We start from the raw sequence: 18,122 nt of genomic DNA, 5'->3' as shown, positions 1-18,122 counted from the left end.
GAGGAGAAATTGATTTAATGACAGGCTTAATACGAACTAAAGCCTGTACAAAACAGTGTATATCAGGAAGTATAGGAATCTTTCTGTGAAATAAAATAGAAAGAGCGGAGATTTGTCCTTTCAAGGAACTTGCAGACAAACCCTTATCCAAACCATCCTGAAGAAACTGTAAAAATTCTAGGAATTCTAAAAAAATGCCAAGAAAATTTATGAGAAGAACACCATGAAATGTAAGTCTTCCAAACTCTATAATAAATCTTTCGAGTGACAGATTTACGAGCTTGTAACATAGTATTAAACACTGAGTCAGAGAAACCTCTATGACTTAGTACCAAGCGTTCAATTTCCATACCTTCAAATTTAATGATTTGAGATCCTGATGGAAAAACGGACCTTGAGATAGTAGGTCTGGCCGTAATGGAAGTGGCCAAGGCAGGCAACTGGACATCCGAACCAGATCCGCATACTAAAACCTGTGTGGCCATGCTGGCGCCACCAGCAACACAAATGATTGTTCCATGATGATTTTGGAAATCACTCTTGGAAGGAGAACTAGAGGTGGGAAGATGTAAGCAGGATGATAACACCAAGGAAGTGTCAGCGCATCCACTGCTTCTGCCTGAACATCCCTGGACCTGGACAGGGTAGTTTCTTGTTTAGATGAGAGGCCATGAGATCTATCTCTGGAAGACCCCACATCTGAACAATCTGAGAAAACACATCTGGATGGAGAGACCACTCCCCTGGATGTAAAGACTGGCAGCTGAGATAATCCGCTTCCCAATTGTCTACACCTGGGATATGCACCGCAGAGATTAGACAGGAGCTGGATTCCGCCCAAACAAGTATTCGAGATACGTCTTTCATAGCTTGGGGACTGTGAGTCCCACCCTGATGATTGACATATGCCACTGTTGTGATATTGTCTGTCTGAAAACAAATGAACGGTTCTCTCTTTAACAGAGGCCAAAACTGAAGAGCTCTGAGAATTACACGGAGTTCTAAAATATTTATTGGTAATCTCGCCTCTTGAGATTTCCAAACCCCTTGTGCTGTCAGAGATCCCCAAACAGCTCCCCAACCTGAAAGACTCACATCTGTTGTGATCACAGTCCAGGTTGGCCGAACAAAAGAAGCCCCTTGAACTTAAACGATGGTGATCTATCCACCATGTCAGAGAGTGTTGTACATTGGGATTTAAGGATATTAATTGTGAATATTTGTATAATCCCTGCACCATTGATTCAGCATACAAAGCTGAAGAGGTCTCATGTGAAAACGAGCAAAGGGGATCACGTCCGATGCTGCAGGTGCCGGCAGGCTACAACCAATTTTAAACGTCTCTTGTCTGTTAGAGACAGAGTCATGGACACTGAATCTATCAGGAAGCCTAAAAAGGTGACTCTTGTCTGAGGAATCAAGAAACTCTTTGGTAAATTGATCATCCAACCATGTTTCCGAAGAAACAACACTAGTTGATTTGTGTGAGATTCTGCAGAATGTAAATACTGAGCTAGTACCAAGATATCGTCCAAATAAGGAAACACCGCAATACCCTGTTCTCTGATTACAGAGAGTAGGGCACCCAGAACCTTTGAAACATTCTTGGAGCTGTTGCTAGGCCAAATGGAAGAGCAACAAATTGGTAATGCTTGTCTAGAAAAGAGAATCTCAGAAACTGATAATGCTCTGGATGAATCGGAATATGAAGGTATGCATTCTGCAAGTCTATTGTGGACATATAATGTCCTTGCTGAACAAAAGGCAGAAAAGTCCTTATAGTCACCATCTTGAAAGTTGGTACTCTTATATAATGATTCAAAATGTTCAGATCCAGAACTGGTCTGAATAAATTTTCCTTCTTTGGGACAATGAATAGATTTGAATAAAACCCCAAACCTTGTTCCAGAAGAGGAACTGGCATGATTACCCCTGAAGACTCCAAGTCTGAAACACACTTCAGGAAAGCCTGAGCTTTTACTGGATTTACTGGGACACGTGAGAGAAAAAATCTTCTCACAGGAGGTCTTACTCTGAATCCTATTCAATACCCTTGAGAGACAATGCTTTGAATCCATTGATTTTGAACAGATTTTATCCAAATATCCTTGAAAAACCTTAATCTGCCCCCTACCAGCTGAGCTGGAATGAGGGCCGCACCTTCATGCAGACTTAGGGGCTGACTTTGGTTTCCTAAAAGGCTTGGATTTATTCCAATTTGAGGAAGGCTTCCAATTGGAGGCAGATTCCTTGGCGGAAGGATTGAGTTTTTGTTCCTTATTCTGACGAAAGGAACGAAAACGGTTAGAAGCCTTAGATTTACCCTTAGGTTTTTTATCCTGAGGTAGAAAAACTCCCTTTCCCCAGTAACAGTTGAAATAATAGAATCCAACTGGGAACTAAATAAATTATTACCTTGGAAAGAAAGAGATAGTAATCTAAATTTAGATGTCATATCAGCATTCCAGGATTTAAGCCACAAAGCTCTTCTAGCTAATATAGCTAAAGACATGGATCTAACATCAATTTTGATAATATCAAAAATAGCATCACAAATAAAATGATTAGCATATTGCAGTAAGCGAATAATGCTAGATAAGTCAGAATCCAATTCCTGTTGCGCTAAATTCTCCAACCAGAAAGTTGATGCAGCCGCAACATCAGCCAAAGAAATTGCAGGTCTGAGAAGATGACCTGAATATTAATAGGCCTTCCTTAGATAAGATTCAAGCTTCCTATCTAAAGGATCCTTAAAGGAAGTACTATCTTCCATAGGAATAGTGGTACGTTTTGCAAGAGTAGAAACAGCCCCATCAACTTTGGGGATTTTTTCCCAAAACTCTATAGATTTTGCTGGTAAAGGATACAATTTTTTAAACCTCGAAGAAGGAATAAAAGAAGTACCTGGCTTATTCCATTCCTTAGAAATCATATCAGAAATAGCCTCAGGAATAGGAAAAACCCCTGGAGAAACCACAGGAGGTTTAAAAACAGCATTAAAACGTTTATTAGACTGACTGTCAAGAGGACTGGTTACGTCAATATCCAAAGTAATTAACACTTCTTTTAATAAAGAACGCATATACTCAATTTTAAATAAATAAGTAGATTTGTCAGTGTCAATGTCTGAGGAAGGATCTTCTGAATCAGATAGATCCTCATCAGAAGAGGATAAATTATTATGTTGTTGGTCATTTGAAATTTCATCAACTAAATGAGAAGTTTTAAAAGACCTTTTACGTTTATTTGAAGGTGGAAATGCAGACAAAGCCTTCAGAATAGAATCAGAAACAAATTATTTATAATGTACAGGTATATCATGCACATTAGAAGTTGAAGGAACTGCAACTGGCAATGTACTATTACTGATGGAAACACTATCTGCATGTAAAAGTTTATCATGACAACTATTACAAATGACATTTGGCGAGATAATTTCTACAATTTTACAACAAATGCACTTAGCTTTGGTAAAACCGATGTCAGGCAGCAATGTTCCAGTAGAAACTTCTGAAGCAGGATCAGGTTGAGACATCTTGCAAAATGTAAGATAAAAAACAACATATAAAGCAAAATTATCTATTTCCTTATATGACAGTTTCAGGAATGGGAAAAAATGCAAATAGCATAGCCCTCTGATAGAGAAAAAAGCAAGAGGCAAACATCAATGGGGTATTGAAATAATGAAAAAATTTGGCGCCAAGTATGACGCACAACGTAACTAAACTTTTTTGGCGCCAAAAATAACCGGAAATGACACACTTGCGTCACTAATGACGCAACCGCGTGAAAGGTCTCGGCGTCAAGTATGACGCCGGAAATGACGAACTTTTTTTCGCTCCAAAAAAATTTTCACGCCAAGAATGACGCAATAAAGTTTAGCATTTGTCGCACCCGCGGGCCTTATACCGCCCGCAATTTGTAAGAAGTAGTCCATTGAAAAAAAGACTAAACCCCAGGTAAGAAATAAATTTCATTTTTAAAAGATGTTTATATCCCCGAAATATGAAACTGACAGTCTGCAGAAGGAAATACATGAACCTGACTCATGGCAAATATAAGAACAATATATATATTTAGAACTTTATAAACAAGCATAAAGTGCCAAACCATAGCTGAGGTGTCTTAAGTAATAAAAAACATACTTACCAAAAGACACCCATCCACATATAGCAGATAGCCAAACCAGTACTAAAACAGTTATCAGTAGAGGTAATGGTAAATTGAGAGTATATCGTCGATCTGAAAAGGGAGGTAGGAGATGAATCTCTACGACCGATAACAGAGAACCCATGAAATAGACCCCCTTAGGGAAATCATCGTATTCAATAAGTGATACTCCCTTCACCTCCCTCTGACATTCGCTGTACTCTGAGAGGAATCGGGCTTCAACAATGCTGAGAAGCACATATCAACGTCGAAATCTTAGCACAAACTTACTTCACCACCTCCATAGGAGGCAAAGTTTGTAAAACTGAATTGTGGGTGTGGTGAGGGGTGTATTTATAGGCATTTTGAGGTTTGGGAAACTTTGCCCCTCCTGGTAGGATTGTATATCCCATATGTCACTAGCTCATGGACTCTTGCCAATTACATGAAAGAAAACACATTTTCTTTGATGATTGAGACAGAGCATACAATTTAAACAACTGTCCAATTTACTTCTGTTATCAAATGTGCTTCATTTTATTATGTGGTCAGCAGCTTGCTCCCAGTATGGCACTGCTGCTCCTGAGCCTACCTAGATATGCTTTTTAATAAATTATACCAAGAGAACAAAGAAGATTAAATAATAGATGTCAATTGGAAAGTTTTTTACAAATACATGCTCTATCTCAACCATGAATCTTTAAATTTTACTGTCCTTTTTAATCTTTAACTTTCCTGCCGCTTGATAACTTCGTACATACTTTGTAAACATACCTTTGTAATACAAACAACAATTTTTTCACATGCACCTAAATCTACCTTGCATTTATTATATTCCTCACTATTAAATTAAGTTTTCAATTTATCTCAATTGTACTATTTTTTTTTTTTATTTTACGAGGAGAGCTTTCAGCACCTCAAAATTCTCTCTCAATATATAATTATTTTTGTTATCTTGTTTTTTCTCTACTTCTTAGAAACACTTTGGTAGTCTATAATAGAATTTTAATTAAACTATGACATGGTGTGGATCAAAGGGAATTTGCAATGCAGGAAGAGCATATCAATAGCCAGCTAATTAGCGTTCATGCAAATTTCAGTTAATATATTGATTCCAAAAAAATCAGGCTGTGTGAAAAAAGCACATTAAAGGGACACTGAACCCAAAAACATTTATTTCGTGATTCAGATAGAGCATGCAATTTTAAGCAACTTTCTAATTTACTCCTATTATCAATTTTTCTTCGTTCTCTTGCTATCTTTATTTGAAAAAGAAGGCATCTAAGCTTTTTTTTTTCTTCAGAACTCTGGACAGCACTTTTTTATTGGTGGATGAATTTATCCACCAATCAGCAAGGACAACCCAGGTTGTTCACCAAAAATGGGCCAGCATCTAAACTTACATTCTTGCATTTCAAATAAAGATACCAAGAGAATAAAGAAAATTTGATAATAGGAGTAAATTAGAAAGTTGCTTAAAATGTCATGCTCTATCTGAATCACAAAAAAAATTGGGTTCAGTGTCCCTTTAAGTTATTTTCTTATGTTTAAGAATAGTTTTGATGACATAATACACAACATTTCAAAAATAAAGATCTAAAATATATATATAAATTGATAATAACATAACTTTTTTTTTTTTAATGAAAAAAATAATTGAAGGAATATCTTCACAAAATAAATCCAGATTATGTTAAAGATTGTGTTCATAAAGATTATTTATTCACTCTGTTTACAGTTGAAAGAATTATAGAATTGAAATAAGGCATTCAAATAATTATAGTTTAAGTATACTGGGCATGCAATTTTCAGAATAATGCATTTTTAAAAATTATATTAAATATAAAAAGTCACATTGTTTCATGATAGTTCAAATTTATGTAGGGCCAGGCCCTCCGAGAACCGGAATGTTGCAAATTTGTGATGTTTTTCATAGGTGACAGTGAAGGGAGAATATATTAATTAGCATGTCCCCTGTTAATATTCAGGGTTATAGATAAATAAATACTATTAAATACATTGCCTTATATGACCCTGTTTCAATGTTTGCATATTTTAGCTCCTTTCCATAAGTAGTAAGACCTTATGTCAGACAATATTGTTCAGATATATGAGTACCAACCTATTAGTCAAGAGGAACAGTAAAGTCAAAATTAAACGTTGGTGATTAAGACAGAGAATACAATTTTAAACTTACTTATAATATCTAATTTGGTTCATTCTCTTTGTATCCTTTGTTGGAAAGAATACCTTGATAGGTTCAGGAGCAGCAATGCACTACTGGGAGCTAGCTGCTGATTGGTAGCTACACAAATATGCCTCTTTTCATTGGCAAACCCAATGCGTTCAGCCAACTCCCAGAAGTATATTGCTGCTCCTTCAACAAAGGATACAAAGAAAATTAATACATGTTTTAATAGAAGTAAATTAGAAAGTTGTTTAAAGTTGTATGCTATTTCTGAATTATGAAAGAAAAATGTGAGGTTTATGTCTTTTAAGAAGCTCATAAACTCTAATCTAAATGGCACATCTGTTTGTAGGATACCAATAAATGTGTACATAAAATCACATACAAGAATGTAAATAAATGTTAAACAGAAACAACAAAAACATATAATATAAGTACAGAAAGGATGTCAGTAAGTAATGGATACAAAACATAGCACAAGAAGGATAAACTTTCAATGGTATTCAAATATTTTCCAGTGTTTACTCTGATGTCTTTAATTTAATGTATATAAACCAATCCCCCCTCCCAAAAAGAACAAAATATTTCAAATTGAAAATGGAATGCAAGTATAAACCCACCCAGACCACTTTTGGTCTCAGTTCAAAGACATTCTTTTATTATTAAGTAATAGATAATCTATTAAACGTTTAAAAGATAACCATATGTTATTAAAGTCAATTGGGGCTCTCTATAAAAAATAACAATTGTTTTTTGAAGGACACTTTCATAAGCGTTATAATGAAATGTTTTGAGTGCCAACTTGGCTACCAAAGATTTTTGTCAGAACCAAGATGATTTATAAGTTGAAGGAAAAAAAGTCTTGTTTGTGTTCCACTTTTAATATTCTATTATAATATATATTACTGATATTTTTGATATACAGTGGGGATCCTCATCAAAAAATTGTGTAACTATACAATTGTAAATATGTCTGTTGCTAACAAACTCTAAATTTATATGATATTATTTATATAATATTTTATATATTTAGCATGTTATTCATTTTTGCAATGCATTTATTTTTATTGACAGGAATCAAATATTTATTCAATATATATATACATGTGATTTAATTAATTTATTTCATATACATTATGTGGAATTTGCTTGTAAAGGTCACATGCTAGTAATTGACAAATGGTTAATAAGTTATTGTTTAATTAAATATTTTACATAAATGTTCTATGAATGCTGCTTCTTTGTGGGCATTATGTATAAAGTCTTTGTCAACAAACAAAAATGTCTAAGCCTTTACGTTAAAAAAACAGACAGCCCATACCATTACATACCATTAACTTTTGAGTTATTCTTACCATGTTTAATTTTTCTCCATTTTTATAATAATGTTGTCATTAAAAGCATCTCTGTTCAGCTTCATTATGACAACAATGCATCATTCCCAGTAATGCATTGGTATAATTCTTATTCACTTGACATAGTCCTTTTTCACATTCTGTTGAAGACAAATAAAATTCATTCCACAATGTCATCCCTTTGTCCTGACCAGAACAACTTGATCGTGTTGAAGAAGGCATGAACCATATCAACCAAGACATGAAGGAGGCCGAGAAAAATTTAAAAGATTTAGGGAAATGCTGTGGCCTTTTCATATGTCCTTGTAACAAGTAGGTACTGGGTACCGACTATGCTCTGTGGTGTCCAGTTTTTGTCAAAGTGAATGTCTGAAGTTTTTGTCTCTCTTCTTTGTCCTTTTCCATCTGCTTCATTCTGTGGGGATATAATGCTTATATTTAATCAGAACAACTGGAACGCATCGAAGAGGGAATGGAACAAATCAATAAGGACATGAAAGAAGCAGAAAAGAATTTGACGGACCTAGGAAAATTCTGTGGTCTATGTGTCTGTCCATGTAACAAGTAGGTGCTGCCTGCCTTAGTTTTTGAGCACCCAAGGCTGACATTGAAGCCTTGCAAAGATCATTCCTGCTAGACACATGGGCAGGAGAAGCATGTGGCATGCAGAGAGATCAGTAGTGGTTATGACGCATTCATTGCCTAGATAGACAATTCAGTGGGAATTAGACATATTAAAATCAGGCATCCTGCAGTGATAACTTCACTGCAACCTTATCCTTGGTTCTATATACTTCAACATTTCTTTTTACGGTGTACATCAAAATTAAGCTCTCTTTTTTAGTCATGATATAAGTAATAATTAAACAAAAATCAATTGGGATCATGCAAAAATATACAATTGTCTCTTCTGTATTTTTGTACAGTTGCAAAAAGCCGAACAGTATTTTCATGTTAATTAATCTCAAACTGTGCGGAAAAAGACCCAATGTTTGCAGATTTTTTCCTTTTCAATAGTACACTGTCGGAAATGTTGAAATGTGATATTTTTGCATGAAATTATATTTTCTCAAAGCTCATGGGGCTTTGTGTAAAAACTCTCAAATGTTTTTTTAGTTTATTATTACTAGCGGAAATATAACACAAATATAAATATACACCAAAAAGACAGTGAATAGACTATGTTGTAATGCAGGAGCATTTGTTTCTACAGTTTTTATAAAGGATAATTCACTAAAGAGAAATGGACAAAGTTTATTTTCACTCAAAAATAGTTATTTCAGCCTGTCCATGCAAATTCTTTTTTTTTTCAATAACAATCTTAATTCTCAGTCCATAGTTAATTTATTATTCCACAATATCAGCAAAAGTTGGGTTTAATTACCAACATCTGTTGTTATATAAAGTAAATCAATCATGTAAGTATCATAGTAACGACCTCATTGCATATTAGTCTATTTTGTCTGAAATGTTAGAAATAGAAAAAGTGTTTTTAGATTGTAAATTTAATTTAAATTAACTACAGGTCATGTGCAGCATTGTGGGTAGAACATAGTGATTTATCTTCGTTTCAAGGCTTTGCTGGAGCAATCTCTCATCTAATTGTAATAGACCAACTCAGGAGCAGGCTCCTTTAACTGTGTGGCTGTAGAAGTAACACACTGCATTGCTACCTCGTTATCTTCTAATCCTCTTTACAGAGACAATACAGCCAAAATATATTCTCCCAAGCCTATAAATTATTAGCACTAAATGAACAATGTATTAATATATTTTGGACTTGCCTATTTTCTTTCAGGTTTTTCTGAGGAATCTCTAATATCCTGTATGCAAAAATTTGTTAAATACAAAGGCTTCTACTATGCTACTACAGTTGTCAATTTTATAAACCAGACTTCTATGAAGACTTAAATGATGTTTTTTGTTGTTACCTTATGTTTACCTGATAAATGAATTTATTTTATGGTAGTAAGAGTCCACAATCTATTATTTCTGGAAATTACTCTTCCCTACCACTAGGGGGAGGTAAAGAGTCCCAAACCCCAGGAACTCTATAAAACTCCTCTCACCTCACTGGCAACTCAGTTTGACATATAGTCAAGTCGAAGAGGTAGGAAAAGAATCAAGAGAAAACAAATAGGAGCAGGAGAAAACAGGTGCTTAAGAAAAAAACAATGCCAGAAAAACACATTGGGCCAGATTACAAGTGGAGTGCTAAATGTCGCTTTTGTGAAAGCGATATTAGCACTCCACTGAATAATACCAACGCACGTGAGATTTTGTTTGCATTGCTAGCAATGGGAGCCTCATTCTCATGCGGTGAGAATTAACCAATGTGAACATGATCTCTGGTTAATTTTTGTAATTTCATAATGGCTGGTTATTTATTGCTTGACGCAAAATGTGCCCGTTTGCGAGCATGCAATAAATAAATGCCCAATATGGACTCTCACCACCATGAAAGAAATTAATTTATCAGGTAAGCATAAATTAGGTTTTATTTCATACAGGTGGTGAGATTCCACAATCTATCACTCCTTGGAACTCATTTCAAGCAGTGGAGTCCACGAGTAATGAAACATAAAGATTTGGATTTGAGAAACATCTTTTTCAATGAAAAACTAAAATCCACAACCAAAAAAAGCCCATAAAAGAGAAAAAAAAAACTATGAAAAAATAACCAATAGGCAAATAATTATCCTGAGAGAACTACCTGAAGGACTTTCCTACCGAAGGCTGCCTCAGAAAAAGCAAAAACACCAAAATAGTACACTGTAAGAAAAAATAGCTGCCTTTCAAAGTTGTGCAACTAAAGCCTCATTCCTAAAAAGGCTAAGAAATGGCAATCAATTTAATAGAATGAGCAGTAATCTATTAAGGTGAAGGCTCTCCAAAAAAGCCATATGGAGAAGACTTCTCATCCAAGAAGACAAAGAAATGACAGAAGCTTACTGCCCTTTTCTGTAACCAGAAAAGAACACAAACAAACTAAATTATTGTCTGAAAACTATAACAGCATACATATAATAATTTGATGCCTTAACAACTACCAATAGACTTAACTCTAGCCAAAGCTAGAACAAAGCTATGGATAGCTGGAAGATTAGCAATCTTCCAAAGGGAAATTACTGAAATCTGACCCTTCAAAAAAACTGGCAGATAAACCCTTATCGAAACCATCCTGAAAAAAACTGTAAAAAAACCTAGGAATTCTGAAAATAATGCCAGGAAAAAAAACGCAATCCTTACATCAAGAAATAAAGGTCCTCTAAACATCATAATTAACATTTCTGAACACATGCTCACAAACATGTATCAGAGACTAAATAAATAATATCAGATAACCCTCTCTGCTTAAGAACTAGTCATTCAATCTCCATGCCAATAGGCTTAGAGATTTGAGATTCACAAGGGCAACTGGACATCTGAACTAGATTTGCATACCAAATACTGTGAGACCAAATAGGAGAAAATAGATTCACAGATGCTCCCTCTAGACTGATTAGGCAACCACCCTGGAAGAAGAACCAGATATGGAAAAATACATGTTAGTCAAAATTACCAAGGAATAACAACAAACACCCCAAAGATCCACTATCTGATAGAAGATATCCAGATGAAGAGAACACTCTCCTCAATGTCAAGACTAGCAACTGAGAAAAACTGTTTCCCAGTTGTTCACTCCAGGAATATAAACAAAAGAAATTAAATAACAATCAACTTCTGCCCAGGGAAAAATCCATGATCCTTCCCTCATGGCCAGGGAGCTGAAAGTTCCCCCTTGATGACTGACATAAGCTACTGTTGAGATAAGACTCCCTTTCCCACAGAGGCCGACTCTGAAAATTGCATGGAGTTCAAAAATAGTAAAAGGAAACCTTTTGCCACAAAGGTTTTAAAAACATTTGCACAAAAAGATTATTAAACCAAAAGAAAGAAGCAACAGCAATATCAGTAATAGATACTACTGATCTAAAAAGATAACCTGCTTAAAAATCCTTCCTTTGGAAGGATTCTAATGCCCAAAGTAAATATAGGTGTGTAAAATCAAAGTAGAAATAGCCCCATCCACATTGAGAATAGTTTCCCAATATTTAACACGGGAAGCTGAAAAAGGATACATCTTCTTAAACCCAATCTCTGGAATAATCTTAGAGACCACATCAGGAATAGGGAATATATCAGGGGATTTAACCATAGGAATTAAAACAGGATTTAAACAATAATCCGGCTTATCCCCATCTACCTTAGGACCTTAACCTCTACAGTAAATAAAGTTTATTTTACAAAGAGAACAAATATGCTCAATTTAAACGAATACGTACAGTACTGTGCAATAGTCTTAGGCCACCATTAGATTTGTTGTTTTAGCAATGGTATAATTATCATATGTAATGATTTCTCAGTCTCTTTATTAGAATACAACCAGAAAATACAAGATATTTGTATGCAGTATTAAAAAAACAGGAAAAAAATCAGAAAAAAATCTTTTAAGCTAAAGTTGCAAGTATTTAGTGTGACTTCCCCTTACACTTGAACAATAGCAGGAACCTGGCTCTCAAAAACCTAAATGGAACCCTAATTAATGTCATTGGTAACACATGATTTTGTCCAACTATTTCATGTCAAATTGACTGCTGTGAATAAAAGGTCTATTACACCAGGTTTGTGCAAGACATGCTTGAGCATTACATACACATGTGGTATGAGTTTAATTCTTTGGAAGCTTGCTAATAAGACCAACTTTCACATCATTTCATTCAAAATCCAAAGATAACAGAATCTGACAGACAAAAAATCATACTTTTGTATCAGCAAGGCCAATCTCAAAGGGAAATCAGCAAACAAACTGGACACCCAAGATGTGGTATTCAAGCTGTCATAAAAAAAACTGAAGAATCAGGAGAGGTCAAGGACAAAAAAAAGGACTGGAAGGCCAAGAAAACGTTGAAAATCTAATTAGAAGTTTCTCAGAGTTTCTTCGAGAGAGAGTGGAAGACGTCCAGCAAGGACATGGCTCAGCATCTGGCAGCTTCATCGGGATCCCAGTTTGACCCTTCTATAGTCCGAAGAAGCTTGATCAGGAATGGTCTTTGTGGAAGGGTAGCAGCCAATAAACTACTTTTTCATAAGGGGAACAGGGTGAAAAGGCTAAGATATGCTAAAGCTCACAAAGACTGGAATGATGAGTGGAAAAGAGTATTATGGAGTGACAAATCCAAGTTTTACATTTTTGGGTCCAATCGTCAACAATATGCAAGAAGAAGAGTTGGAGAGGGATGGAAGAGTGCTTGCGGCCTTAAGTGAATCATGGTTTAGGGTCTGTCCTGATTTGGGGCTGCATTGCTGCCAGTGGTGTTGGCGATATTGCCAAATTGATGGGATCATAAATGCTGAAAAATACAGAAAGGTTAAAATTCATCATGCCGTTCCTTCTGGATAGTGCCTGATTGGGATTGGTTTTATATTTCCGCATAATAACGATCCCAAGCACACTGCTAATGTAGTGAAATCATATTTAGAGAGAAAAACAGCTGATAAAACACTTATAGTCATGGACTGAATATTATATAGGCAGTATGGGATCACCTGGACAGAGAAAGAAATAAAAGACAACCTAAATCTAAAGAAGAACTCTGGGAAGTTCTGAAAGAAGCCTGGTATAATATACCAGAAGATTACTTCAGAAAACCTCAGGGCAGTCTCCGCAAAAGTGTCCAAGATTGTGTTTTTTATACTTTGTGTACATATTTCCTGTATTTTCTGTTTGTATCTTAATAAAGAGACCAACAAAATAAATATGGATAGTCATTAAAACTTTGCTAAAACAACAAATGTCATGGTGGCCTGAGACTTTTGCACAGTAGTGTATATATATATATATATATATATATATATATATATACTGTATGTGTATATATCAGATTCATGACCAGAGGTAGAACCCTGATCAACAGAACCAAACCTCTTCCTGTGAGGACATAGCAGATTCATGACTAGAAACAACTCCAGCAGTTCTAGAGCTAATAGAAGGTAAATTCTTACCTGACCCTTACACTTTCTTGAAGGAGGCATAGCCACCTACATTTCAGTCACAGAAGACTGTATAAAATCCTTGATTTCAGTATTCAGTAGGATTCTCCTGTAAAAAACAAACAGATGGAGCAGTAACACCCTTAGAAGCAAGAGCATTATTACATAGGTCAGAATGCATTAGAATATTTATCCATATATTTAGTCCATAAATTAGCCTGAGATTAAAACCTCAGCTTATAAACCGTATAAACACTAAAGTAAAGTGTTCAAATGACCTAGCTTCTAAGGCAGATATAGGGACAGATACAGAAGGTTTCATAGCTGCAAGGAACATATACAGAAGTTAAAGGACCAGTCAACACATTAGATTTGCATAATCAACAAATGCAAGATAACAAGACAATGCAATAGCACTTAGTCTGAACTTTAAATGAGTAGTAGATTTTTTTTATAACAAATTTCAAAGTTATGTATATTTCCACTCCCCTTGTACCATGTGATAGCAATCAGCCAATCACAAATGCATATACGTATAGTCTATGAGTTCTTGCACATGCTCAGTAGGATCTGGTGACTCAAAAATTGTAAATATAAAAGACTGTTCACATTTTTTTTAATGGAAGTAAATTGGAAAGTTGTTTAAAATTACATGCTGTATCTGAATCATGAAAATGTAATTTAACCTGAGTGTCCCTTTAAGTGCAGAAAAAAACAAGCATACAGCTAAACAATAATATCCCCACTGCAAAAAAAAGCTTTAAAGAAAGGGAAAAACTTACCCCTTCTGAAAAGAACTCATAAAAATGTACAAATTCCAAAATGACAGATGTGCAGTAGTACACAGTTTACCTGTTATCTAAATAGCATACATAAGACAGGAGGGGCTCGTCAAACTGTAGTCATATAAAGTAAAAAAATGTGCGCCAAAATGTACGCAATCACGCAGGCCTGAAAGCTGATGAGGGTCAACGTGCTTGCGTCTAAAAAAAAGTATGTGCACAGAAAAAAAATAGACACTTGTGAAAAGGCATTTAAGAGTTCAGAAATGTACACAGGCATAAACATGACTCAAAATTATAAATACTTAATAATAAAGGAGCATCACCTAAAAATACATAACAGTTTTAAGGTCATATACATGTATAATATATATATATATATATATATATATATATATATATATATATATATAAAACAATAACCTAACAGGCTTATAGAGTGCTAAATAAAATTAAAAAATAAATGACTTACCAATAGGCACTCTGCTACTAGAGGAAACCAGTAGGAAACCAAAACCAGTGCTGAAACAGCAGAGGATCTAGTATAGGAGTATATCGACAAACTAACAGAAGGAGGCAAAGGACAAGTCCCTGCGACTTCCATGGAAAGGCTTGTGACTAGATCCCAAAAGGTGAAATATATGCCATAACCAATACTCAAAATACATCCCTCCAACACTCACTGCACTCTGAGGGGAAGTGGGCCTGAACTGGGAACACCTCTCAATGAAGAATCAAATGCACATCTTCACTCGTCAAACTCCTCCAGTGGAGGCAAAGACAAGACTGAGTTGCCAGTGAGGTGGGAGGGATATTATAGAGTGCCTGGGTTTGGGAATCTTTGCCCCCTCCTAGTGGTAGGGAAAAGTAATTCCCAGGAATAATAGATTGTGGACTCTGACCACCTGCATGAAAGAAATGGCATTGAAATAGTAGAACACCTTTTCTTATGGCATCTGTCTATACTGTTGAATATTTTTAAAGAGCAGATGTTTATTTGCTATATTGAATGTTATATTCTGTTTAATGATAAACAATCATTCAGAATACCAATTTTAATATTCAGTTAAAAATTCCCATAATATAAATCAACGAGAATCAACATTTGAATGTTAATTTAATTTTTGCAGAGTTTTTTTAAAATTTAATGTAAAATCCAAGATAATGAAACTTAACATTTGTTTAAAACAAAAAAAAACTAAATATATACTTAGCCCACAGTTTATAACAGAGTCCCATTCCTGACAGAACTGTCTCAAAAAAAGAGTAATCAGAACCTTTTTATATGTAAGAAATCAGTAAGTTACACTCCAGGCCTGTCTCAAAATTGGCATAAGTATTGTAATTTAAATGTAATATACTGTTTATTTAAGTGAAAAGTCTCTTAATTCTAAATTCCTGTCCTAATAGTCTCAGTATATTTTCAAAGATCGATCATATAATTAATTCCTGTCCTAATAGTCTCAGTATATTTTCAAAGATCGATCATATAAAGTGCAACATTTTCTTATATCCCATGTTTGGGTGTACTGGTTAGTACTGTTAGTCTGTTCACTAATAACTTGATCCCGACTGGTCATGTAGTTTAATCTTATGACCAAAAAAACAGACTCACTGTCTGTCAGCAGTTAACAATCTCAATTTAATAATAAAATTTTTTTTTTAATTAAGCACTAAAGGAAATAATACTTCACCCAAAATGTTATAAAGCTGTGCTGTCAATTCTGTAACCATTGCTATTGTAAACTGGTGCAAAATATACCATTGTAAACTGAGGACTTCCTGTATGCACGATCAGCAAATATATAAAAATGAATTAGCATAAATATAGCCATCATTCTTTTTTTTTAGTATAGTTGCAGATCCGTAGTTGCAACAATGTAGTAAAATTAACAACTGTGATAGCATTTAGGCCAAAGCCAACTAATTATGTTCTGGTCACTATGGAGAATTAAGATCTAACATGACCAAATCTGTTTTTTATTTGCTACTAAGAAGGCACAATGGGTTGTTTGAGTTCCTTGGACATTAATTAAGAAAAGTATTCATTAGGCCTGTTTAATAGAGCACCCCAGTTCATGCTGCACATTTAAACATCTGTCACTGCAGACATGCCTAGATTTTAATGTTTCTCACCATGGCAATCCAGTCAAAAAATGGTTTTATAATGACTCTGCCTAAAGACAAAGGCTATTTTTTTAAATTAAGAACATTAGAGGAAAAAAGACCCATTTTGACTGGTTTGAGATCTCTGTGATAGCTGTTACTAATGGTGCCTTCACCATAGTGAACCACAGTTGTGCTTAGTGAAATTGCTTTGCATCCTTTTCATGCAAGGAGCTAGTGCATGAACAAGGTGTATCGGATTCTCATGCATTGATGCTAAATGGCTTGTATTTATTTTCTCCTGCGATCATCCCATTTTGGCTATTTTATTTTTTGTCTGTGTTGATAGAGGTTTGTACATCAACTCTCTGTGTATAGTTACTATTTTCAAGTACCGATATATTATCACTAAAAATTAACAAAAAAAAGTTGCCCTAAGCTGTACTAATTATCCCTATTCCTGCTAATAAAACTTAAATACACATGTACACACTATGCAATGTCTTTATGACACAGTTGCATGGTGGTGTTATGATGTAGCCACGATGACAGCATGTTTATGTGATGTGATGTACACACTTGACTTGGCAATTTGTTCTTTGTATGTCTGCCAGTATGTCCTTTTGTGTTTTATGTCTATTACAATATTGAGTGTTTTCCATTTTTAATGAAAGAAATTGAAAAAAAAAAAAGGATAACGTGTTTTACGCCACTACTATGAATATCTAAATAAATTGATCTAATTATTAGGTTGCACAGCTGATATATGGCAGCACTATATAAATAGTTTGGGATCATGATATATCGGTATAAGATGATGCTCTGTTTTAAAGTTCATTGCCTGATTCAGCTCTTACCATGATTATCATAAGGAATGCGGTTGCCATCAAGCATAGTGTTTTAGTTGAATATACTCACAATATGTTTTTCATAGGCTTAAGTCAAGTGATGCTTACAAAAAAGCTTGGGGCAATAACCAAGATGGTGTTGTGGCAAGCCAGCCTGCCCGTGTTGTGGATGAACGTGAACAGATGGCTATTAGCGGTGGTTTTGTCCGTAGGTGAGTCTTTTTTATTTACTTATTTGCAATCCAGAAAGCATATGCACAGACACCTGTGATTCATATTATTACACACGCACAAAAATGTATGGCATAGACAAAAAATAGTTTTGGACAAACAATTCCAACATTAGTCCCTGGGGTCATTTGGTTCAGTTGAATTTTGACATTATTCTTTCATTAAAGGGACATTCTAGCCCAAAATGTTGTAATTGTTTAAAAAGATAGATAATCCATTTATTACTAATTTCTCCAGTTTTCCATAACCAGCACGGTTATATTAATATACGTTTTACCTCTGTGATTACCTTGTATCTAAGCCTTGGCAGACTGCCCCCTTATTTCAGTTCATTTGACAGACTTGCATTATAGCCAATCAGTGCTGACTCCTAAGTAACTCCACAGGAGTGAGCACAATGTTATCTATATGGCACACATGAACAAGCACT

At 34.9% G+C, this 18,122-nt stretch overlaps 1 protein-coding gene across 1 annotated transcript in view; it reads left to right on the top strand.

Moving 5' to 3' along the window:
- The window catches only part of SNAP25 (synaptosome associated protein 25), a 212,674-nt gene that overhangs the window by 173,487 nt on the left and 21,065 nt on the right, over positions 1 to 18,122 (top strand). The window contains exons 5-6 of the mRNA XM_053712154.1: positions 8,139 to 8,256; positions 17,548 to 17,673. Coding sequence (XP_053568129.1) covers positions 8,139 to 8,256; positions 17,548 to 17,673 — 244 coding nt within the window. The remainder of the gene's footprint in view (positions 1 to 8,138; positions 8,257 to 17,547; positions 17,674 to 18,122) is intronic.

This window comes from Bombina bombina, chromosome 4 (genome assembly GCF_027579735.1).
Source record: "Bombina bombina isolate aBomBom1 chromosome 4, aBomBom1.pri, whole genome shotgun sequence".
Lineage (NCBI taxonomy): Eukaryota > Metazoa > Chordata > Amphibia > Anura > Bombinatoridae > Bombina > Bombina bombina.
Note: the sequence above shows the minus strand (reverse complement) of the source record. Positions and strands in the feature narration are given on the sequence as shown.